Genomic DNA, 24786 nt, shown 5'->3' on the forward strand with positions numbered 1-24786 from the left:
CTATCCAGAGATGCTGCTTGTCCCACTGCAGTATACGAGGAGCATCTGATGTTGGAAGAGATCTGGTGCTTGTACCCAAGTCACTGAAAGATACTCCACAGGTGAAGCAGGCTGTTAGGAAGACAACTATTACATTGGCCTGTAATGTAGGAGGATTTGAGTAGAAGAATAAAGATTTATAGTTTGTTTTAATTTAGTCTAGTTTGGAGATACAGCATGGAAAGAAGCTCATCGGCCCACCGAGTCCACACTGAACAGCAACTCCCGCACATTATACACACCAGGGACAATGCAGGAACAGCAACTCCCGTACATCATACACACCAGGGACAATTTACACTTATACCAAGCCAATTAACCTTCAAAACTACACGTCTTTGGAGTAAGGGAGGAAACGGAAGATCTCAGAGAAAACCCACGCTGTCACGGGGAGAACGTACAAACGCCGTACAGACAGCACCCATAGTCGGGATCGAACCTGGGTCTCCTGCGCTGCAAGCGCTGTAAAGCAGCAAGTCCACCGCTGCACCACCGTGCAGCCCAAACATGGTGAAACTCTCTCATCTGGCTTTCTATAGTCCAACAGCTTCCATGGTTTTGCATCTGGCACCAGTAGTTTGCAGAGCAGTCATTCGGGCAGCTACGTTAGCATTCTGTATTGACAATTGTTCCCTGTTTTGGCAAAATTAAGATAAGGAATAAATATCTGCTTTTACAGAATTTCTGATAGAAAATAAACCACAAAATGAAAACGGAGAACTGATCCGGTTTACCAAGGATAACTTCCTGTAGGCTGCCATGGGACGCCACAAAGGGATTTGCTTTGGAAACTGACAAGGCAATCTCTCCCGTTGATTCTTGAAGCTCCTGGTTGACAATAGGAGGTCAGTTAATTGTTGTGCAGAGTAATCTGGTATGCCTAAGGGTTAGGCATACGTTTACCTCAGGGTGGGGAGGGTTCACGGGGAAATTTCTGTCATCCTTCGATCAGTTCCCAAGTGTTCCAGACTACAGAATTTTATCCTCTGTAATAACTAAATTTGGTATTGAGGTGACAACGTTTTGTGTCTAAATTTGGTCCGACTACTTAAAAAACAGATATACTTTCTAAAGAAGGTGTGCAGTGTAGGTTTACCACACTGGTTTTTGGATATGAGGAGAGATTGAGTAGACGAGGAGTGTATTAGATTAATTGAACGAGTCTGAGTCTGTATTTTCTATGGCACAGGAAACTGGGAGATAACCTCAATGAAATGTTATAGGGCTTGACTGGGTAGATGCAGGGAGATAAAAGCAACTGCAAAATGAGAGATGCAGGAGAGATCTAGAAATAGGAATTTTACTTCGGAGTCACGTGAGTGACTACGTGAAGAAGACCCCGTCCCACATCATAACGTCAGACGCATAGCGCAGCGACCGGTTGAGAGGGGTAGAGCTCATCCAGCGGTAAGTTTAAAAAGCCTCAAGGTAAGTGTTTTCACTTCACTAGAGGTCGCTTTCTTGTGTGAATAGGTTTGTTGTTGCAGTGTACAAGTCTGTAATGGAGAAAGTGGTTAAAGGGAAGGTTAGGCGTGCCGCCAGTAAAACTCGTGAAGACTGCGGGAAGCGGGCGCCCGCCTAACGAGTCGGTGGCAGGGAGGCCATCGACTGCAGACTCGGTCACTGTAAGTACCGTTGCTGCGCCGTTGGGGCATAAGGCCAGTAAAAAGTCTGCTCGGCCCGTGGACTCTGGGGAGTCGGGCCCGGAGGGTTCCCCTCCTGAGTCAGATATTATGTCTGCTCGTATCTCAAACATAGAGCTCCTTATGCAAAAGATGATTTGTCAGGACCCACTCCAGGAGGAGGAGTGGAGTCCGCGCTGGCCTACAGAAGAGCCCGCGCCAGCGGCGCCTGAAATAGGGCTGCTTATGCGTGAGCCTACGGGAGAGCTCGCGCTGGCAGCGCCTGGAACAGGGCTGCCCCATCGCCCCCACTACGGGGGGGATTGTTTCACGGGTCAGCAAGATTCTGACGCCGAATCAGAGGGTGACCAGAGCCCAAGAGAAGAGCCTGCAATACCGTGCCTGGCACAAAGGTTTGCCGTTCCCAGAGAGTCTGGGGAACCATTGGGAGATGAATTGCCGATGACTATAAATTATCTGCTCTCCCATCAGCTGCAAGAGCTGACGATGGACGAGACAGCCACAAAATACGAAACCCCGCAAAATTGTGCACTTTTGGGAGTCCCAGCAGTCAACAATGTCATATGGGGTATATGGGCATTGGGGTCCGTGCACAGGAGGTGAAGTTACAGCGGGTACTGAGGCTGCTCGCATCAGGCATAACGGCATTCGCCAGAGGGGTGGATGAGGGTCACCTGTCTGTATCCCAGCAGGATGCCCTAGCACTCATGTGTAGTGCGCACTTTGAGATAAACTGTCTACGTAAAAGTGCCATAAGGCCTACCATTCACCCCAAGTTTGCGGCGCTCTGTAAACCTACTAACATTCAATTGCCAAATCTGCTCTTTGGAGAGGACCTCGCCAAAAGAGTGAAAGATCTTAACGAAGAGGCGAAAACTGTGGGGATGATGAAACCATCGGTGGTCGGCAGAGCAGTTCGAAGGCAGTTTCCCAACCGACGTGCGGTGACTGGGGCCGGTGAAGTGACAAGTCGGTCTTCCCCGAATATTCGTCACTGGCGCACTGCTCCTGGGGCACGTGGAGGATTCAGTGTTTCCACTAGGAGCAGGGGAAAACATTTTCCACTGGTAACCTCGGAGGTAGGTGGGTCTGGTCCTGATAGAAACATATTAAGTGAAACACATTTACAAGTTGGAGGGAGGTTACACTTCTTCCTAAAAGAGTGGCATGAGATAACATCTGAGGCGTTTATACTGTGCAGTATAGTAGGGTTTAAAATTGAATTCTACCCCAATTTGTGTGCACCCACTCAGCATGTTCCAAGCCAGACACGTATTTTCTCACAAGAAGAGAATATGGAGATTCAGGCAGAACTTGAAAAATTGTGCAAAAAAGGGGTAATTGAGAAGTCAGTTCGCCAACTCCACCAATTTGTGTCAAGTATTTTTCCTAGAGCAAAAAAGGAATGAGGGTGTAGAATCATTCTCGACCTGACGAGCCTTAACCCCTTTGTACAGTATAAACATTTAAAAATTGAGAGTTTTGCTAATGATAAATAGCTGATTTCCAGTAAATGTTATATACTGTAGCTAGCATAGATCTTCAAGGTGCATATTACTCTGGCTGTGCATGGTGATGATCGGAGATATTTGCAATTTAGCTGGATGAGTCAATAATGGCAATTTAAAGCACTGCCTAATGGTTTAACCTCTGCTCCTAGATTGTTTACCAAATTGTTAAAACCAGTCCTCGCACTACTTAGAGCTCAGGGTCATATTGGTAATGGCCTATTTGGACGATATTTTGATTGTGATGGACACTCGGGCTACAGCTGAAGCATCAGTGTCAGTTGTTAAGCTCACTTTAGAGAGATTGGGGTTTATCATTCATCCAGATAAATCCAAATTAACACCAGACACAGTTATTGATTACTTGGGTTTTACTATTAACTCAGATCACATGTTAGTGACTCTGCCCAGGATAAAAGGCTGCAGTTAATTGAAGGTTGTATTAAGCTCCTTACACAGCAACAACCTTCAATTAGGCAGGTGGCCAGCTTGCTTGGCAAATTAATAGCTTCATTCCCGGCTGTACAGTTTGGACCTCTGCATTATCAGCAATTGCAGCGAGCAAAGGTACAGGCATTGAGGATACATTCAGGGCATTTTGACAGGCCCATGCAATTGCCAGTTGCAGCCATTACTGAAATACAATGGTGGATCATGAATGTCTCAAGAGCTTCCAGAAATATTTTGGTTGAACCACCTTCCATTGTCCTGCAAACTGATGTCAGTGCTCTAGGTTGGGGCGCTACTGATACTATTTCCAGCTGCGGAGGCAGATGGAATATGGAGGAGGAACCTTTGCTGCAAGCACGAGGGATAAATTATTTAGAGCTTTTGCGAACATTTTATGGGCTTTTGCGAACACTTAAAGCTTATTGCTCTACTATGAATAACTTGCATGTTCAGGTTCAGATTGACAACACTACGGCAGTAGCGTATGTTAATCATATGGGTGGAATCAAGTCGGAATCTTGTGATAGATTGACAAATCTGATTTGGAGCTGGTGTATTACCAGAAACATTTGGCTTTCGGCAATCTACCTACCAGGTAGATTCAACATAGTGGCAGACATAAGGTCACGCAAATTCAATGACAACACATAATGGATGTTGAATCATGAGATATTTAATTATGTTGTTGCTCGGTTCGGAATGCCAGATATCGATTTGTTTGCATCCAGACTAAACCACCAGTTACCTAAATATGTTTCATGGGAATCAGATCCTGGGGTGGTAGTGGTGGATGCTTTCTCGCTGCATTGGGGTGGAATGTTTTTGTATGCATTTCCTCCATTTTGCCTCATCAGTCGGTGTCTACAGAAAATCAAACAGGACTCCGCTTCAGGAGTATTGGTGGTACCCGACTGGCCTAAGCAGCCATGGTTTCCTCGCATTAGGTAGATTATCACACAGCCCCTTATGATTGTTCCCAAACAGAGAAATCTTCTGGTGCACCCTGTAACTGGTGATCAACATCCTTTACATGATCGTATTGATCTGTTGATTTGCAGATTCTAAGAAGGCCATATCTCGGAAGAGGACTATCCGATCGCACTGTGGATGTTATTGCGGCGGCCTGGAGGAATAGAAACCAAAAGCAGTACATTTCTTATATAGGAAAATGGGAGGTGTTCTCCTTAAGGCAGAATATTTCATACCACACGGCAGACATCCCAGACGTGTTAGAGTTTCTGTCAACTCTCTATTTCGATCTTAAGTTAAGCTATAGTGCGATCAATACCGACAGAAGTGCGCTCTCTTCATATTTATGGAGGGAATCAGAACAATATCCTGTAGGGTCACACCCTTTGGTCTCTAGGTTTATGAAGGGAATTTTCAATTCCAAGCCTCCTAGACCCAGGTATACAGTAATCTGGAATGTAAGGGATGTGCTTATGTTCCTTCGTCAGTGGACTCCTGTTTCAGCTCTGTCTTTGGCCAAAGTCACCATGAAGGTAGTCATGCTCATGGCACTGGTTTCAGCACAACGGGTGCAGACATTGCAGAAGCTGCGAATAGACAGGATGGAAGTATCTGCAGATGCCATTACGTTCTATGTCTATGATTTGCTCAAGCAGAGCAGACCTGGGGTGACGGGGTGTAAGTTGATTTTTTCAGCATATTCTACGGATCCACGCCTATGTGTGGTGTCACATTTGCGATGTTACATCGAAGCCACCAGAACCTTAAGAGGTGCAGAATCAGCATTGTTTATCAGCCATAAGAAACCGCATAAGAAGGTGTTGGTTCAGACTATTTCAAGGTGGCTGAAGCAGGTGCTGGTTTATGCAGGTAATGACACTGACAATTTTAAATCTCATTCCACCAGGGCGGCATCAACATCATTGGCCAGGGAAATGGACGTCCCCATAGACCATATCCTCGCGGCCGCAGGATGATCAAGTGAACGGATGTTTCACAAATACTATCATAAGTCGATTGCCGAACCAGGTGTATTTGGCCATTCTGTTTTGAATTAAGTTTTATAAGTTTCCCCCTGGGACAGAAGGGTTTGCTATTGTTTTTCTTTATAAATAAACCGTTAACTGTTTGCATCAATGTTATGGTTTATGCATTGTTGATTATTTTACTCATTCTGAGTCAATCAGTGCAGTGAGACGCCTGGATTTGAATCTACGGCATGAAATCACAGAGCTTTGAAATCTTCACGTAGTCACTCACGTGACTCCGAAGTAAAATAGTAAGATTAAATGAGAACTTACCAGTTTGAAGTTTGATCTTTATTTTATGAGGAGTTACGTTGGTGAGTACGTGCCCTCCACTCCCAACCCTCTCTCACAAAGGTCATCTGGTAGTTCTAGATTATTGGTCTTACTATTAGACTTCATTTGTTTCCTGTGATTTCACACCGCTGCTTTGAAGATTGATGCGTGTGCGGCTGGACGGGGTCTTCTTCACGTACTCACATACTCCTCATAAAATAAAGATCAAACTTCAAACTGGTAAGTTCTCGTTTAATCTTACTATTAAAACATCAGAAAAGGGGGAAAACAATTCATGACTGAAATGTCTTCCTTCAGAGGGTGGAGACTACCTGAGGGTTGTGGAGGCCGTGTCATTCAAATCAGTGATTGATGCATTTCTGGATTTGAGTCAAATAAAGGATGTGGGGATAGTGACAAGGAAATGGTGCAGAAGTCGAATATCGCTCATAAACTTGATGAATGGTGGAGCAAACTCAAAGAGGCAAATATTTAGTTCTGTACTGTCCCTATGTTCTCCTTTAAAGAGAAAGAAAGAATAATTTTCTACAATTGGTCCTAACTAACTGCTATTCAATGGCACTATAATTATCCGATCTTACACGTACAATAAAACTTAAAGATAAAAATTGTAAGTCAAGCCGAAACCAACTTGTCAAAGCAGCATCAAATTGTCTCTCTGTCTCTCTATCTCTTTCTCTCTCTCTCTCTCTCTCTCTCTCTCTCCCTACAAATATGAAGTGTAGGAGGAAACCGGAGCACTGGAGAAAACCCATGCAGGTCACGGGGAGAATGTACAAGCTCCATACAGACAGCCCCATGGTCCGGATCTCTGGTGCTGTAAGGCAGCAACTCTACTGCTGAGCTACCGAGCCTCCCCTTCTTCAGGCTTATTGCTTTACTTCTCAGTCTCACACGTGTTAATACATCTTATAGTAGTTAATAATCTTTGCAATACTGCCTTCCAGAAATTATATTAAAACACCGTGACACACCAGAAATACTTTAATATAGGCTTCTTTATTTAAAGACCTGCGTTATTTGTGTACGTTGCCTCTTACTGCGCAGTAATGGAGAGTAAGGTGAAATAAACACTCAGATGATTATTTGAATTGTTACAATTTCCTGACTTTAGTTTAGTTTTGAGATACAGCATGGAATCAGGCCCTTTGGCCCACCGAATCTGCACCTAGGCCACCGAGCCCAAACCGAGTCCGCACCGAGTCTGCATCGAGCCCACCGAGTCTGCACCAAGCCCACCGAGTCCGCACCGAATCTGCAGCAAAATTACCGAGTCTGCACCGAGCCCACCGAGTCCGCACCGAGACTACCGAGTCCGTACCGAGTCCGTACCTAGCCCACCGAATCCGCACCGTCATACCTGAACAATTTTGATACTATTGCAAGACGTAAAGCTCAGTGGTAGAAATATAAAGGAAGACTTACAGGAAATGAACTTAACGGGGGAAACTATTCTGACTATTGGCATATTCTTGTTTGTGAGGGTAAGTGGAACTTCAAGGTTTTGTGTTATTTACTGTGGCCATCATCGTGTGGGCCACAGAGTGGTATTATTAGCTAGATTTCTGATTTTGTGTCCTGGATAGTCTGAAGAACTAACTGTGAAAAGTGTAATGTAACCACAATTATTCTGGGCAAACCAGAGAACATCAGTAATACTTGATCCTGTTGCTTTCACTTTTTAGCTGGCTATCTGTACGTCTTTGATGGATAGTGTGGCACCAAACTGCACGGTACCAGAATCGAGTTACATTCAGAGATGCATCCAAGACCTGCCCCAGTGCTCCAGGGAGCAAGACGTAAGCTGTGCTTGTGACACATTCTCAGAGTACGCACGGGAGTGTTCAAGGCTACTGCAACCTGTCCACAATTGGAGAAATGAACAGCTGTGCCGTAAGTCCCATTGCAAGTATATTTGTTGTATTAATGGCAACCCAGCAATACCTTTGTTCTCTTTGCTCTTACATCTCATTAATCTACATCCATGCTGGGTCCTTCAGTCCCAATAACAAGGCTTGTTTCTCTGCCCACACATATCCACAAGATGAGTCAACATACATGGCGTACGGACATTGATTCACAATTCATCCTATCACATGCAAATGGAGACAGACTGACAAAGATTCTTATTGCTAGATGTTCACAAATATTTTTTTGATATTTCAGTGTGGAAACAGGCCCTTCCCTCTAAACCTATTCTATCCATGTACCTGTCTAAATATTTCTTAAACGTTGCAATAGTACCTGTCTCAACTACCTTCTCTGGCAGTTCGTTCCATACACCCACTATCCTGTGTGTAAAAAAGGTTGCCCCTCAGATTCTTGCTATTGAGGGAATGCAGCGTAGGTTCACCAGTTAATTCCCGGGATGGCGGTTCTGACATATGATGAAAGGATGGATCGACTGGACTTATATTCACTGGAATTTAGGATGAGAGGGGATCTTATAGAAACATATACAATTCTTAAGGGATTGAACAGGCTAGATGCATGAAAAATGTTCCCAATGTTGGGAGATGTCCATAACCAAGGTCATGGTTTAAGAATGAGGGCTAGGCCATTTAGGACTGAGATGAGGAAAATCTTTTTCACCCAGAGAGTTGTGAATCTGTATAATTCTCTGCCACAGAAGGCGGTGGATGCCAATTCGCTGGATATTTTCAAGAGAGAGTTAGATATAACTCTTCGGGCTAATGGAATCAAGGGATATGGGGATAAAGTAGGAATGGGATACTGATTTTGGATGATCAGTCATGATCATATTGAATGGCGGTGCTGGCTCGAAAGGCCGAATGGCCTACACCTGCACCTATTTTCTATGTTTCTATGTTCCTATTAAAACTTTCTCCCTCACATTAAACTATGTTCATAAGTTCATGTTCATAAGTTCTAGAAGCAGAATTAGGCCATTCGGCCCATCAAGTCTACTTTGCCATTCATGGCTGATCTATCTTTCCCTCTCAACCCCATTCTCCTGCTTTCTCACCAAACCCCTGACAACCTTACTAATCTAAAATCAGACAATCTGCGCCATAAAAATATCCATTGACTTGGCCTCCACAGCCATCTGTGGCAATGAATTCCACAAATTCACCACCCTCTGACTAAAGAAATTCCTTCTCATCTCCTTTCTAAAGGTACGTCCTTTTATTCTGAGGCTCTGGACTCTGGTCCTAGAATCTCCCACTTGTGGAAACATCCTCCCCAAATTCACTCTATCCAGGCCATTCACTCTTCGGTAAATTTCAAAGCGGTTCCCCCATTTTATAAGTCAAGTCAAATTTACTGTCATATGCACAAGTATGGTGAGATACTGGTACAGTACAATGAAAATCTTCCTTACAGCAGCTTCACTGGCATATAGACTCACACAAATTCATAAATTATACTTAAATTCTGCAAGACGGTGAAGAGAAAAAACTGCAAAAATATGAAAATATTCCAAATCGGGTTAGAAAATAAGTGCATGGTAATTTGAGAGGTGATCTGCAGTATTCTGTCACTGGTAGAACTAGGGTTGTGCCAGGTCCAACCCTCATTCATCATTGCAACTTGAAACGTTTTTTTTCTCATAACTTTTTCCATTACTGATGAAAACTCCTTCCAAATGTTAATCCTACTCTCCGCAGATTACGCCTTACCCGCTGAACATCATCTTTTTCATTTTATTATTTTTTGTGTTATTATTGTAAAATGCAAAAAGAACACCAATGACATTACATCTGCAGCCCATGAAGCACAACAGCTTTGATATCAATGTCTGTTACAATGTAGTCTGTTGTTTTCAGGAGCTGTTGTTTGTTTTCATGTTCTTTTTAAGAAATTTCTAAACTAATATACCGACACAGAACATCATTAAGCAAAGTAATAAAATGCGTTAGCCCGTTATATAAAAGTGACCTGATAGAAAGAGCACGATGGGGTCACCAGTTCAAGCTCCACTAACTTTGAACAATTTCTATCGTTGATGAATTAGCTCCAAGTCTATCTGGAAAATATTAATTGTTTGGAAGCAAATATAATGTCACCATAACCCTGTAAACTACTGCCAGCAGAAGGTTTGTTGTAAATCATATTTTTATGAGCTACTGGACAAGTGACGGGACAATCTTGAACCTGATAGATTTACTGCCAAAACGTAAATGTTGGAAGTCTCTCTGGCTAAATGTTGCTTGCACAAAAAAACATAAATGCAAGGGTTTCCTGGGCTCTTCAAATTCCTTTATTATCTCCCAGTATATCATAAGTCTGTTGCCCATCCAGAGAAATATATTTTATCTCTGCTCTTCTCATTGTCTATGGCACCTCTGATTCTACAGTTGTCCACCAGTACTAAAGGTTCTCTCTCCTACAGTTTTGCCTTCTCTGTCAAAACTCAATTGAAGACTTACCCGTTAGCTGCTCCCACTGACCCCATTATTTTCCTTTAGCTCAGTTTCTTTATTAAGCACTTGAGGTTGCTTTGAAAATGTGAGAGCCACAATGCTGTATCATTACCTTTCTGTTGCTGCTGCAATACTGTTGTGGTTGTCAATATGATGAATGATGTTGGTGTCATTAGCACTGTTGCTGGGTTGGTGCTGCTGGTACTTTACATAACATATAGAACATCATAGGCGGCACGGTGGCGTAGTGGTAGAGCTACTGCCTTACAGCGCCAGAGACCCAGGTTTGATCCTGACTACGGGTGCATGGCTGTACGGAGTTGTGCATTCTCCCTGTGACCTGCATGGATTTTCGCTGAGATCTTCGGTTTCTTTCCACACTCCAAAGACATACAGGTTTGTAGGTTAATGGCTTGGTATAAATGTAAAATTGTCCCTAGTGTGTGTAGGATATTGTTAGTGTGCAGGGATGGATGGTTAGCATGGACTCGGTGGGCCGAAGGGCCTGTTTCCTTGCTGCATCTCTGAACTATGGAACAGTACAGCATAATAACAAGCTCTTCATCCCATAATATCCGTGCTGAACACGATGCTAAGATAAACTAATCTCATCTGTCTGCGCATCCCATTTGCTGACACAGGATCCATATCTGTCTATTCCTTGCATGATCATGTGTCTGTCAACATGTCATTCACATGTCTCTATCATAGCTGTTTAACCATTTCCCCAGGCAGCAAGTTTCAGGCACCTACCTTTCTCTGTGTAAAATAAACAACGTAAATCCTTTAAACTTTCCCCCTCTCACCTTAAACCTATGTCCTCTTGCATTTGCATTTTTACCCCAGGAAAAAGAGACTGACTGTCTGCCCTATCTATGCCTGTTATAACTTTATATTCAATTATCATGTCACCACTCAGCCTCTGATGTTTCAGAGAAAATAACCTAACTTTCTCCAACCTCTCCTTACATGTAGTACTCTCTGATTCAGGCAACATCTTAGGTTAGAGAGTACTAGGCAACATCCAGGCAGTGTTCTGCACCCTGTCCAATGGCTCCATATCCTTCCTGCAGTTGGGCAACCAGAACTGCATATAATACTCCAAATGTGCCCTTATTTTATATGGCTGTAACATGACTTGTTGATTTTTATATGCAATGCCAATGAAGGCAAGCATGCCATACACATTTGTTACCACTCTATCTACTGGTTTGGCCACTTTTGGGGAGCTGTGGACTTGCAACCATAATCCCTACACATTAATGCTCCCAAGAACCCTGCCATTTACTGTATACTTCCCTCTTACATTTGGCCCGCCAAGGTGTCATACTTCACACTTGTTCAAATTAAACCATCTGCCATTAACTGCTGAATCATTTGACAAGAATGAGTGAAGAGTTAAAAAAGCGAGTCAGGTACAAGACATGTCAAAGACTAGAGGGAAGATAGACACAAAATGCTGGAGTAGCTCAGCGAGGCAGGCAGCATCTCTGGAGAGAAGGAATGGGTGACGTTTCGGGTCGAGACCCTTTGACAATATTTTTTGCCTTCACTGTTGAAAATAAATTTCAAAATGTTTGGGGGATTGCATTTTCTAGGACAGGAAGTGAATAGTTGGATTTGTGCAATGGCAGTGAAATGATTCTTTAAAAAAAACTGTCTGTAAATGAATGGGAAGGGACTTCATCAAATCTTTATGGCGATAGGAATGTTGTGATTTACATTAAATCTCTCATAACATGGGAAATCATCTTTGGTATTGTATTGTATTGTATTGTATTCAAATTTATTGTCATTGTCTCAGTTAGAGACAACGAAATGAATTTCCCTTACAGGCAGTATCATAAAATTAAAAATAAATAAATAATAATAAATAATAAAACATATTAAAAATAAAATAGAATTTAAAAAAAAGCACAAACACTGAAAGTCCACGACACAACATAACACAGTGGCACCAAGGTGAGGAAGGCACCATAGTCCAGCCAGCCTCCCCTCCGTTCTTCCCAGATGTTCACTCGTGGTCGAGGCCTTCCTAGCACCCGCAGTCGCCGCCCCGGGTGGCCCGATTTCAGTGGAGGTCAACGTTATCGCAGTCTGAGAGAGAATCTAAGAACCTTGGCACTAACAGGCACACAGTGAGGTGTTTTGCCAAGCATACTGCGGATGAAGAGACTGCCTACCACATAACTACATCATTGTACATTAGTACAATGAGCAATTTCCATGAAATCACATGGTCAGTAAAATATGCTTCATGGCTCATTTGGTATCATTTGCATAAGGGCCAGACACAGGCTCAGCCTTTAACTTGGAAGAGCAACACACAATGTGGTCAAGTAGTGGTTATTGCCATATGCAACAATGTACAAGTACAATGCAAATCTGGCTTCACAGACACACAGACTCAAACATCAAAGGGTGGTGGGCGTATGGAACAAGCTGTCAGAGGAGGTACACAAAATTGCTGGGGAAACTCAGCGGGTGCAGCAGCATCTATGGAGCGAAGGAAATAGGCGACGCTTCGGGCCGAAACCCTTCTTCAGAGGAGGTAGTTGCGGCTGGGACTATCCAATCGTTTAAGAGACAGACAGGTACATGGATAGGACAAGTTTGGCGGGATATGGACCAAGCTCTGGGAGGTGGGACTAGTGTAGCTGGGACATTGTTGACCGGTGTGGGCAAGTTGGACTGAAGGACCTGTTTCCACGCTGTTTACCTTCTGGGCAAAAGCAGCCATAGCTATGACTATGACTCTAACACAAAAATATTAATTATACATAAGTTATATGGAGATTACACATTGATTTTACAAGACAATGAAAATAAAAAATGCACAAAAAAAATCCAATACACAATTGGAAAACAAATCCATGGTAGTGTAAGTAGTATCTGTACCTTGCTGAGGTCTGATTAGGGTTGTGCAGGCCAATTCAAGAACTGGATGATTGTAGGAATGTAGCTGTTCCTGAGTGGTGTGGGACCTGCACCTTCTGCCTGACATTGACAGCGAGAAGAGGGCATTACCCAGATGTTGGGGTCATTGGCTTCCAGTCTGTGAACTTGCTGTGAACAGTACTGTGAACTTGCTGCTTTATTCTTGATCTGTTGAGGTCACTGATGAAATAAGAGCCTTTTGAAGGAGGACCCATGACCCCTCCTGGAGCCATACCTTAGTTCCCTTCCTTGCAATACCACATCTTGACTTCAACCACCGGAATCATCAAAACAGGCCACTTCAGGGCCTGTCCCACTTACGCGATTTTTTCAGCGACTGCCGGCACCCGTCATAGTCGCAGCAGGTCGCCGAAAATTTTCAACTTGTTGAAAATCCAGTGGCGACCAGAAAAAGGTACGACTCTTTGGGCGACTACTGACGACCATACAGGCGTCACCCCGCGAACACCCCACCACCATCCCAGGTGTTCCAAGCACCCACAACTCTGCATAGGGCTGCACGGTGGCACAGCAGTGGAGTTGCTGCCTTACAGCAAATGCAGTGCCGGAGACCCGGGTTCGATCCCGACTATGGGTGCTGTCTGTACGGAGTTTTTGTACATTCTCCCCGTGACCTGTGTGGGTTTTCTCTGAGATCTTCGGTTTCCTCCCACACTCCAAAGACGTACAGGTTTGTAGGTTAATTGCCTTGGCATAAATGTAAATTATCCCTAGAGGGATCCACGATAGCGGGGATCGCTGGTCAGTGCGGACCCGGTGGGCCGAAGGGCCTTTTTCCGCGCTGTATCTCTAAACTAAACTAAAACTAAACTAAAATATAGAACATGCCCTGCACATCTTCTTTAAACTTTGTTCCTCTCACCTAAGAGCTATATCCTCAAGTCTTTGATATTTTCAACCTGGGGAAAAAGGTTCTGATTGTCTACCCTATCAATACCTCACCTAATTTTATATACTTTATCAGGGCTGCCCTCAGCCTCCAATGCTCCAGAGATGCCAACCCAAGTTTGCCCAACCTTATCACTAATGCGAAGATAGACGCAAAATACTGGAGTAAATCAGCGGGACAGACAGCATCTTTGGAGAAAAGGAATGGTGACGTTTCGGGCCGAGACCCTTCAGACTCCTGGAGAAAAGGAACAGGTGACGTTTCGGCTCAAGACCCTTCTGCAGACTGGAGAAATGGAATAGGTGACGTTTCGCTGGAGAACAGGAATAGGTGACGTTTTGTGTCTATCTTCGGTTTAACCAACAAACTGCAGTTCCTTCCAACACTTATCACTAATGCCCTTTATTCCTGCATTATTCTGATAACCCTTTTCTGCACTCTGTTGTTGCATAAACTAAGAGCTCATGATATTTCAAGAAATGTGTTAAAATGGATTGAAACTGGTTGTCTCATTAAAAAACACCTTTTTGAATAAATGGACCATTTTCAGGCTGGAGGGATGTAACTAGTAGAGTACCCGAAGACCAGTTCTTGGCTATCAATTGTTTACTATTTACATCAATGATCTGGAGGAGGGAACAAAATGGATGATACGAAAATAATTGGAAAGGCAGGTTGTGACGAGGACATTGTGATTCTGCAAAAGGATATAGATAGACTGAGTAAATGGGTGAAAATTAAATTTAATGTGGGGAAGCGTGAGAGAATTAAGATGTGAGTTATTATTTAATTTGAGAGAGACTACTAATAACTGAAGTTCAGAGAGATCTAGATGTTCTAGTGCATGAATCTCAAAATATTATCAGGCAGGTCCAACCAATAAGTACGAAAGCAAACAACATTTTGAGCTTTGCTTCTAATGGGTTGGAGTTTAAGTATAGGGAGGTTTTGTTCCAGTTGTACAAGGTGTTGGTGAGGCTGCACCTGGAATACTGTGAGCACCTTCCCTGAAAAGGATATTGCAGTTTGGGGGGAGCAGAATAAAGAAGATTCACCAGGCTAATTCCAGGGATAGAATATAAAATGACTTGGGTTTTTATTCCCTGGGGTTCAGAGGAATGAGGGTTGACCTTATTCACACCTAAAAGACCCTAAGGCGACTTGACAGGGAAGTGTTGAGATGTTTTCACTCATGGTAAAGTCACAAACAAGGGGACAGTTACAAAACATAAGGCAGTCATTTACAACTAAGGAGCATTATAATTTCTTCTCCAAGACATTGGTGAATCTCTGGAAATCTCTGTGCGTGGTGGAGGCCAGTTCATTGGATATATTTAAGGTGGAAATAAATAAATATTTGAAAGATCAAGGAATTAAGCCCGATGTGTAACTGGCACAGAAGAGGATGTGATCGCATTGAGTTGGCAGGGCTGGTTCGAAGAGTGTGTGACCTACTATTGCTAAGGTTCTGGTGCATTCTTAATTCAGGGGCAGAATTACTACCTGCAAATGTATTCACCATTCATCTCTCCTTCGTTTAGCCCCACGTCAGTGCCCGACGAACCAGGTCTACGTGGAGAGCGGGTCACCGTGCTTCCCTACATGTTCCAACCTACGCTCCACCTGCGACAGTCATGGCACCTATGGCTGCTTTTGCCCAGAAGGTAAACCCGTGTGCTCGATGAGTCCCATTGTCTCATTCAGGCCGAAGATAAGATGAGGTTCAGTCCTTCAATTTTCCATGATGGAGGGTTAACGTTTATTCAGCACAAGGGGTGGAGTTTTACAAATAATGCACTGAAGATGACTTTTTCTGATGAGTCCCTATCAATCTACTTGACATGGAGAAAACTTGTGGGGATGATGGATTCTCTTCACTGAGGAATTTGTAATTAGAGGCGATGGATCAGCAGAGTGGGATAGCTGGTAGAGCTGCTGCCTTGTAGCTCCAGAGAACTGGTTTGAATCTTAACATATGTCTAAATTTTGCATGTTCTTTCAATGAAAGCGTGAGTTTCCCATCATCATTTGGGTTCCCTTCCACATCCTAAGAGGTGTTTATTTGGTAGGTTAATTGGCCTTTGTAAGCCGCTGCTAGTGTGCTGGTGAGTGGTAAAATCTGCAGGGAGTAAGGAGAATAAAATGGAGTGAGTGTAAGTGTTTAATACTGAAGATAGACAGAGAATGCTGGAGTAACTCAGCGTGACAGGCAGCATCTCTGGAGAGAAGGAATAGGTGACTTTTCGGAGTCAAGATCCTTCTTCAGTGCTTAATGGTCGGCATGGACCCATGGGCCGGAGAACTTGTTTGTGCCTCTTTCATCGTTGTTCTATTGTGCAGAGCGGATGAATCCATGATGGGCGTGGGTCTCCAGAAATCGGTAGCTGTTCTCCAGAATAAATCATGTCTGCTCCACCACCCACAGGTACTGTTTTTGATGATGTTTCCGAGAAGAATCGGTGCGTACACCTGGATAAGTGTCCTTGCACCTGGAATGGGGTCATCTATGGTCCTGGAGAAAAGATCTCATCACTCTGCAGGAACTGGTAAAACCACTCTCAGCAACGACTTTTTCACACAAACCTTGAGATATGCAACATCACGTGGAAGTGCATAGTGTGCCATTAGTAATGTCTTTAGGTGTATAACAGAAAACCACGAGCTATGTTAAAGTCAACTATGCGTGGCAGTGCCTGATAATCTTTCACCCAAACTGATGTCCAGTGGGAGGTGCCCATGGTCAATGGCCGACTTACAAGTGAAAAAATAAATGCCAATTGATCCGTTACCTGTGGTCAGTGAACTTCTAACCAAGTTATTACTACTATTTGGCAAACTATCTGGCCCCAAAAAGCTGTTACTAAGTAATGTGCATTGTAATCTCCTCAACTATTTAAAATATGTGGGGCTGGAAAAGAAGTAAATTTAATTCTGCTATTTTAAATTCTTCTTTAAACATGTGTGCATGTTCCTAATATTATTAGGTATTTTTAGAATAGTTAAAAAGTTAATTCAGATCCAGACCAAAGGAAACATTGTCTGCCCATTTCCCCCTACAAATGATGCCTGACACATTGAGCTCCTCCAGCATTTGTTTATTTTGCTTCAGATTTCAGCATCTGCAGTCACTTACATCTCTAAATCAAATGAGTGCCACTTGTTTCCTGGTGTACTGCGACAAGGATGGCTTATTGCTTGAACAGATTGGTTAATACAACAGCTTCTAGGTTGCTGGAGGTCTAGAGAATGTTATGTGCCTGTCCCACTTGGCGATTTTTTTAGGCAACTGCCAGCGACTGTCATAGTCGTAGCAGGTCGCCGAAAAACTGGCGACAACCTACATCATCCTGGTGACAACCTATGACAGCACCTATGTCAGGAGAAGTCAAGCTATGCTCATTGGCGTCAAACCCACTATCGCCGAAAAATGTTCAACATGTTGAAAATTAAGCGGCGACTAGAAAGACGCTACGACTTTTTGCGCGACTGAGGAGACTACTCCCGGCAACCACCGGCGAACATGTGGCGACCAACTAGTCGCCTGTAGTTGCCTAAAAAATCACCTAAGTGGGACAGGCCCATTACTTGAAAACAGATCACCAGATTTGCAGCAAGGTATTTATTTGAAGTCAATGGCAAGGGCCATACTGCACAGCTGACATCCCGTTCTGGGTTATTCATGTCAAATCGGATGAATGTGGGATTATTCCTGAAGGAAGATAGTGCTGACTGTTTGCTTCTGTGCAGTGTATGTTCTCTGGGGCAGTGGACCTGTACGACGCTACCTTGTCCAGGACGGTGCTCCATTGAAGGCGGCTCGTTTGTGACTACGTTCGATTCAAGACAGTATCGATTCCACTCAATCTGCACTTTTGTTCTTGTGAAAGTAAGTTAGAACGTCAATTGATTCATACTTGACAGATTTTAGTACTGGTGCATGATTGGGCTATTTTAAGTAGATAAAAAATAAGTTTAATTTAGTTTAGAAATACAGTGCGGAAACAGGCCCTTTGGTCCACTGAGTTCGTGCCAACCAGCGATCCCCGCATACTAGCACCATCCTACACACACTAGGGACAATTAACAATTTTAAGTCAAGTCAATTAACCTACAAACCTGTGTGTAGGAGGAAACCGGTGCTCCCGGAGAAAACCCATGCAGGTCATGGGGAGACGGTACAAACTCCGTACAGTTAGCACCCGTGGTCAGGATCGAACCCGGGTCTCTGGCTCTGTAAGGCAGCAGCTCTACCGCTGCGCCATAAACTAGATCAAGACTATAAACAGAAAGGGAAGCCTTTATCTGGTGGGCGGAACGATGGCGCAGCGGTAGAGTTGCTGCCTCACAGCCGCAGAGACCTGGGTTCGATCCTGGCTATGGGTGTTTGCCTGTACGGAGTTAGTACGTTCTCCCCGCGACCTGTATGGGCTTTCTCCATGATCTCCGGCTTCCTCCCACACTCCACAGATATATAGGTTTCTAGGTTAATTGGCTTTTGGTATAATTGTAAATTTGCCCCAAGTGTGTGTAGGAGAGTGTAAGTGTGTTGGGATCGTTGGTCAGCATGGATTCGTTGGGCCGAAGGGCCTGTTTCCACACTGTATCTCTAAAACGAAAAAATTATAACCTAATACTAGTTCACATTGTGGGGGATCTTGAACTGGATCCATCGGCTCAGACTGTTGTGTGGGTCAGGAATTCTCCGCCTTTCCGAGGTGTGGAGGGGAAATTGTGGGTACATTGAAAACCAAAAGAGACAGATGCTTGATCTGTAGGGGAGTCAAGGTGTTCTGGAGAATGGGCAGGAAAGTGCAGAGGCCATGTTCAGAATAGCCGTGATCTCACTGAATGATTAAGAAAACTGTAAATGGCTGAATAGTCGCCTTCGGGATCAGTTCTCCTACCAAGTCATGTGACATGGAAGCCCACCATGTCCATACTGGCCATCACTATACTAATCCCATTTTCTAGCATTTAACCTTCAAGGTGTTTCAAATGCTCCATTGAGTACTGAAATATTGTAAGAGCCTCTTCGTCACCACCCCATCAGTTCCATGTTCCCACCAGCCTCTGATGGAAAATATTCTTCCTCAGATCTCCTCCAAATGTTCGGACCTTTACCTGAACATCGTGATCTTGGACAATTCTGCTCAATAAAAAATAATCTCATCATCCACCCCCTCCACCCTCGCTCTTCAGCTACTTTCCCCACCCTCTCAGCCTTCTCTGCTCCATCCCCAGCCTGCCCAGTGTAGGGGTTTTGCGTTTCCCTTTACTCCACAAAAGGATTCCCCTAGGTTCTAGACCTCGGAATTATGGTGGGATATGATAAAAGGTTGAATTGACCAGAGTGTGCCGATGAGAGAAAACAGAAACCAAGATGGACTCAAAGCAAGTCTAAAATTTACAGGCTTTATTAAACAATGAGAAATCGAATCTCACCAACACTACACAATGCGTGGCTAAACTTATGCTTTAAACTAAAACTATGGACGAAAACTATCGGGCACGTCGTAAAACTTACTTTAACACAAGTTACTTGCAAGCATACTCCCCCTTGACCTTTCTCCCCTCAACCTCCTATTTCGGGAAATTCACCAGGTCACCAGGATACTCACAGCGAAGTCGATGCAGGCCCACGAGCTGTCCAGCAGAGCAGGAAGAGCAGGAAGAGAGAGAGAGTTCTGGCTTGACTTCGGCTTTTATACCTGAGCTTCCTTTGAAACCCCCAGGTGGTCCTCTGGATAGAAGGGGTTCTTTTGATGTTTCCCAGTTTCGATCTGGCATGAACAATAGGCTTCCGATGATAAGGGGTTTGCTGATGTCATGATCCCTCAGCCTGATCGTTATCATCCCCGATGGTGATTGTGCTTGTGCTGGCCTGTTTACCACCGTCTGCTGAGGCTTGGTTCCTCCCTTTGTGTATCCAAGAGAATCTCGTTATCTCCGTCTCAGCCTTCCCTGTTCACACCGTTGTGTGATGTCCAAGTCCACAGGCCAGACGGGTTTGATTCTTGATGTGTATTGGGGGGGGGTTTTTCCGTTGCAGCCAGCAAATTTGTCTTTTAAGATATCCATGTGCTTATTCAATTTCTTCCATAATTTTGGAGGATTTGCCCAAATAACTTACATGCCCCTACGACACGTCCAGGCTCGCACGGACCGTGTCGATTGACAAAGTTAGTGGGCAATCCTCCAGCCTCAAGAGCTGTAAACACTCCTGGTGAGAAGGTGAAATTATGTACCCCGAAAGCCCCCTTAATCGCTAAACTAGGCCCTCGAAGCACATTAACTTACACTATACACATTTTACTTTACATCAATCCCACAAACCATACAGTACCCTCACGACCATTCCCTGAAAATGCAGGGATTACAACTTATGTACAAAAACTATTGCACTAGAGTACAGACATTTTACAGTGATGGGGTGTCGTTATGGTGACGTCGGGCGGCTCGATTTACCAGCCGTTGTAATTTGGCCATCCTCCTCCGCCTTTTAAATTTGCAATTAATGCATAGCAAATACACCACAATTATCATCTGGCAGATGATCAGAACATGGGACACGATGCGGACCCATGCTGGTACTATGATCCAGGACTCCAGGTCCCACCAACTTGGAGACTTGATCTCTTCGATCTCCCTGGCGATATCCAGAGTCTTTTGTTCCAGGGAGAAGAAGTGTTTGTGCGACAACTCGACCGCCACCAGCAACTCTTTTAATTTTTCGTTCACTGGGGGAATATCATACCCAAAATGGGCAACATAGTCAAATAAGTCAGTTACATTTTCTCGTACCGAGAGGTGAACCGAAGAAGGTTCCGGGATGGGTAATATTCGCTGCTGTGCCACATGGACTTCTGCCCTGGGTTTAAAGCAGAAGCTGCTGTGCGGTATCGGGCACCACAGCTGTGATCCGTGCTGATACCGCTGGGCACTTGTGGTGACACAGTACGTCCCACTGCCTATATACGCCACCTGTGGAGGGACATGGTCTGCCGCCATCGCCTCCATGGTGCAGTTTATAGGCTGTGCCCCAACAGTCCTGAACCCACACTGAGGCCTAGCCTCAGCGCCCATGTGCTGGGGACACAGGATTACCTGTGCTCCCCGGCTCCGACAACCCAAAAGGTCAATGCCTGTCACAGCTTGCTCCCTCACTATGACATAGGGCGGGACCTTCCCGTAGCGAATATGCACCCCCCCACGAACAACTCCCACGTTCTCCACTCGGTACAGAGGAGCTGGTCGTGCCGAGGTTCCCATTACCGGGATTCGTACGACCACTCCCATTATGGTGTGATTGGATTTTCCGCAATCCACCGGTACCGGGTAGGCCTCGGAGGCCACACGAAGCTGACAAGGACTCAAAGTGCTGTTATAAGGGTATAGCGCTGCTAGGTGCTGGTTGCTTATCCAGGAGGGGACCCGACCTTGCCTCAGGTCTTCCAGGTTGCTCCTCCCCTCCCCCAACAACCACGCACCATACAGCCCACACACCTCATTCTGTGCAGCCTGATCGGACGCATTCCGGTCCTCTTTAATCAAAGCGTTTATCGTTTTTGCATGTGTCTCCAATTGTGCTATGATTTCTTTTAGATGTAGAGTCATTGCCACCTCTTCGTGCAGTCCCGATCCTACCACCGCATTTTCCTCCCCCAGAACCTTTCTTAACTGGCCCTTCAACTGATTGATCTGCAAGGCCAGTTCTACGTTGTCCATGCTATTAATAATAGATGTCCCCGTGTTAAATGCTGTAAACCCGTCATTAACCACCCCTCGTCTTTGCCTACCGGACCCCAAAGTGAAATCCCCTCCCCCGCGGTACATCTCTTCTATGTCTATGTCCCCAAAATCCAGGTTGTGGAATTTCTGGAACATGTCTTTTAATTCCGTCTCGCGGGGGCACCATGCGGGTAACCGCACTTCAGTCAAATCCGATGGACTCCTCCGTGACCCCGCGACGCGCCGCGCACATCCGGAGGCACATCGTTGCCATCATCCATACGGCGGGGCTACTTATCTGGAAAACAAAGCAAAACGCCTCCTTGCCTCCACAAAGCTATCCGCCTAAAATGGCATTTGGGGTTTTGTTTTGTCTGTTGTGGTCTACTTTTCCACAGCACATCCCTTTGATCCCGTACTGTCTGTCCCTGTACTCCCCTGTACAATTTACAAAACCTTATATCTAATTACGCTAACTACATCTACTTACACGCAAACCAATGCTATATACAACGCCACCCGTCTCCGGGTGGCCAACTCATAACTGGTCCCCGTCACGCTGGGGCCACCCCTCTGGTGGGCCCTCCCGTGCAGGCCAGAACTCCTCCTGTCGAGGGGCCTGACTGCCCCTCACCTCCCTTTGCACTACGGGGTTTTGAGTTACCCCTACGTTCCCTGTGGAGACTGGGCTCCCTCCAGCCGCACTCCGTAGTGCCCTGTTTCGGCCACTCTCCTTCCCGGCCCTCCTGTGGCCGGCCCTAGCCCTAGGTTTAATTAGGGATGGGGACCACCTTACTGGGGGTTTAGTGACCCTGTCACTCCTACGTCTGACCGAGGGTTCCCACACCAGAGGTGATACCTCCCTCTCCTCTGCTTCTGCTAGTTCTGCCTCTCTTAGGCAGTCTACGGTACCTGCCTGCGGAGGGCTGGAGTCAGCCTCCTTCTCCGCTGCTTCCAGTCCTTGCCCTGGAACACAGCCGGCTACTTCAGACTGACTACCTGTGGACTCGCCTGGCTCCCCTACGGTTTCCACATCAACCCGGGTCTGTTCCTGATCTTTACCCCCATACGGTCCCTCTGTCTTCTCCTGCCTGCAAATGGCTGCTGAGGCAGCCTTTAAAATGGGGTCTTGTGCCTGGACCATGGTCAGGTCCGGGGCCAAAACCACTCCCGCACTCTCCTTTTCGCGAGGCTGCTCCCTGGCTGCAGCTACCTGTCCTTCCTCATGGGGATCCCATGCTTTCCCACTCCTGGCTCCTTCCCTGGCCAAGCAATCCGCCCTCTGATTTCCCTCGCATCGTGGACTATAGGGTGCCCTACTAGATGGAGGGGATGTACGGGGGTTGTTCATGTGGACAATGCTACTGGAAGCACCAATGTCCAGCAGATAACTCCCGACCACATCCTGGACCTCCATCTTGACCCAGGGTCTCCCACATGGGCCACACTCTAACGGGCATAGGAATGTGGGCTGTTTCGCTGGCAGTCATAAAGGTGCCGGGGGTGCGGATATGGGCGTGCCCTGGCCTGTTGCCATGGCTACCTGTCCGGATCCTCCCGCCTTTGACTGCAAATAGGTAATTAGATCTCTTACATCTATTGTTACCTCCGGGGCTGGGTTGGCCGTTACCGGGGTCCTATCCCCCACTGCTCTACTTGGGTTTCTGCACTCCCTCTTGTAATGCCCGGGCTTCCCACACCCATAGCACACCAGCCTCATCTCGGAAGAGGTCTGGCTGCCTTCCTGTTTCCACTGCCTCCTTTTGGGGGGTGCCGGTACTATTTCGTGCACCTTGCCCTTGAAGGGCTTCTCCTCACTTCTCACCCCATTGCGATACGCAAGGGTGAGCTTCCTGATCACCTCCGCCTCGTTAAGGTTTGGGTCAGCTGGGTCGAACCAGTGCTCGGCCCTTGCCCTAACTCGCGGGAGGCAATTCGCCACCAGAGTCTTCAGCCAGTGAGCTGTTCTCCCATCTAAATTCTGCCTATCTAAAGGCATCCCACACGCTCCCTCATACACTGCCCACAGCCTGTCTGCGAACATGTCCGGGGACTCAGCTACCTGCTGCTCCGTCTCCCCCACCCTGGTGAAAGGACTACCCTGATTCAACCCCATGGCCTCCAGAACCGCTGTCTGTGCCGCTACCCATGTTTCAGGTCTTCCCCCTTCCCTGGAGGTCACTGCCTTGCATAGGTATGAATCTAGGGTCATCAGTAGCAGCTTTACCCGTTCTACCTCATCGCAATCGTTTATGTCGGCTGCCTGCTGCACCTCCATAAAATGCAATGACGGGTCTCCTGCCCTGGTTAACTTGGGAACCTGAGCCACCATCCCCCTCAGCACATGTGCCCCATGGGGAATGATGATATCACTCTCTATGGGCCCCCTATCTGCCTGCCCTACCGGGGGACCATATTTCCTTTGCCGTGCCGGGCACATCTGCCCTACTCTGGGCTGTTGCCCCTTTACCCCCAGCTCTCCCACCATGATCGGTAACCCCACCACCTCGTGGTGTGCTACACATGGCGCGGAAGCCGCTAACTGAGGGTGCTCTCCCGCCCCTCCTTGGGCCTGTCCCTCCCCGGACAACCCGAACCCCACCTGCCGACCCGGACCTATCCCCGGCGCCTCAGGAGGCGGTCTATTCCCCTTTGCCACTGGGGAATCATCTGCTGAGGGAAGCCCTCTGCCCCCGGGGGACCCCCCTGGTCCTACCAGGTGAACCCGTCCCCTAGTCTTGGACAGAGTCTCCTCCAGCTGCGCTATCCTCGCCTGGCAAGGCCCGTGATCACTATTGCCTAGCTCGCTACGGGCCACCCTGTATGCTGCTTGTATATCCTGGAACTTTCCCTCCAGCTCCCTGCACTTCTGTGTACTCTGAGCCAGGAGTTCCT

At 46.0% G+C, this 24786-nt stretch overlaps 1 protein-coding gene across 1 annotated transcript in view; it reads left to right on the forward strand.

The window, feature by feature from the left end:
• Positions 1-24786, forward strand: part of LOC116984419 (mucin-6-like) — a 126043-nt gene that overhangs the window by 21143 nt on the left and 80114 nt on the right. The window contains exons 5-8 of the mRNA XM_033038571.1: positions 7617-7824; positions 15705-15827; positions 16589-16709; positions 17911-18049. Coding sequence (XP_032894462.1) covers positions 7617-7824; positions 15705-15827; positions 16589-16709; positions 17911-18049 — 591 coding nt within the window. The remainder of the gene's footprint in view (positions 1-7616; positions 7825-15704; positions 15828-16588; positions 16710-17910; positions 18050-24786) is intronic.

Source organism: Amblyraja radiata, chromosome 20 (genome assembly GCF_010909765.2).
Source record: "Amblyraja radiata isolate CabotCenter1 chromosome 20, sAmbRad1.1.pri, whole genome shotgun sequence".
NCBI classification, from domain to species: Eukaryota; Metazoa; Chordata; class Chondrichthyes; order Rajiformes; family Rajidae; genus Amblyraja; species Amblyraja radiata.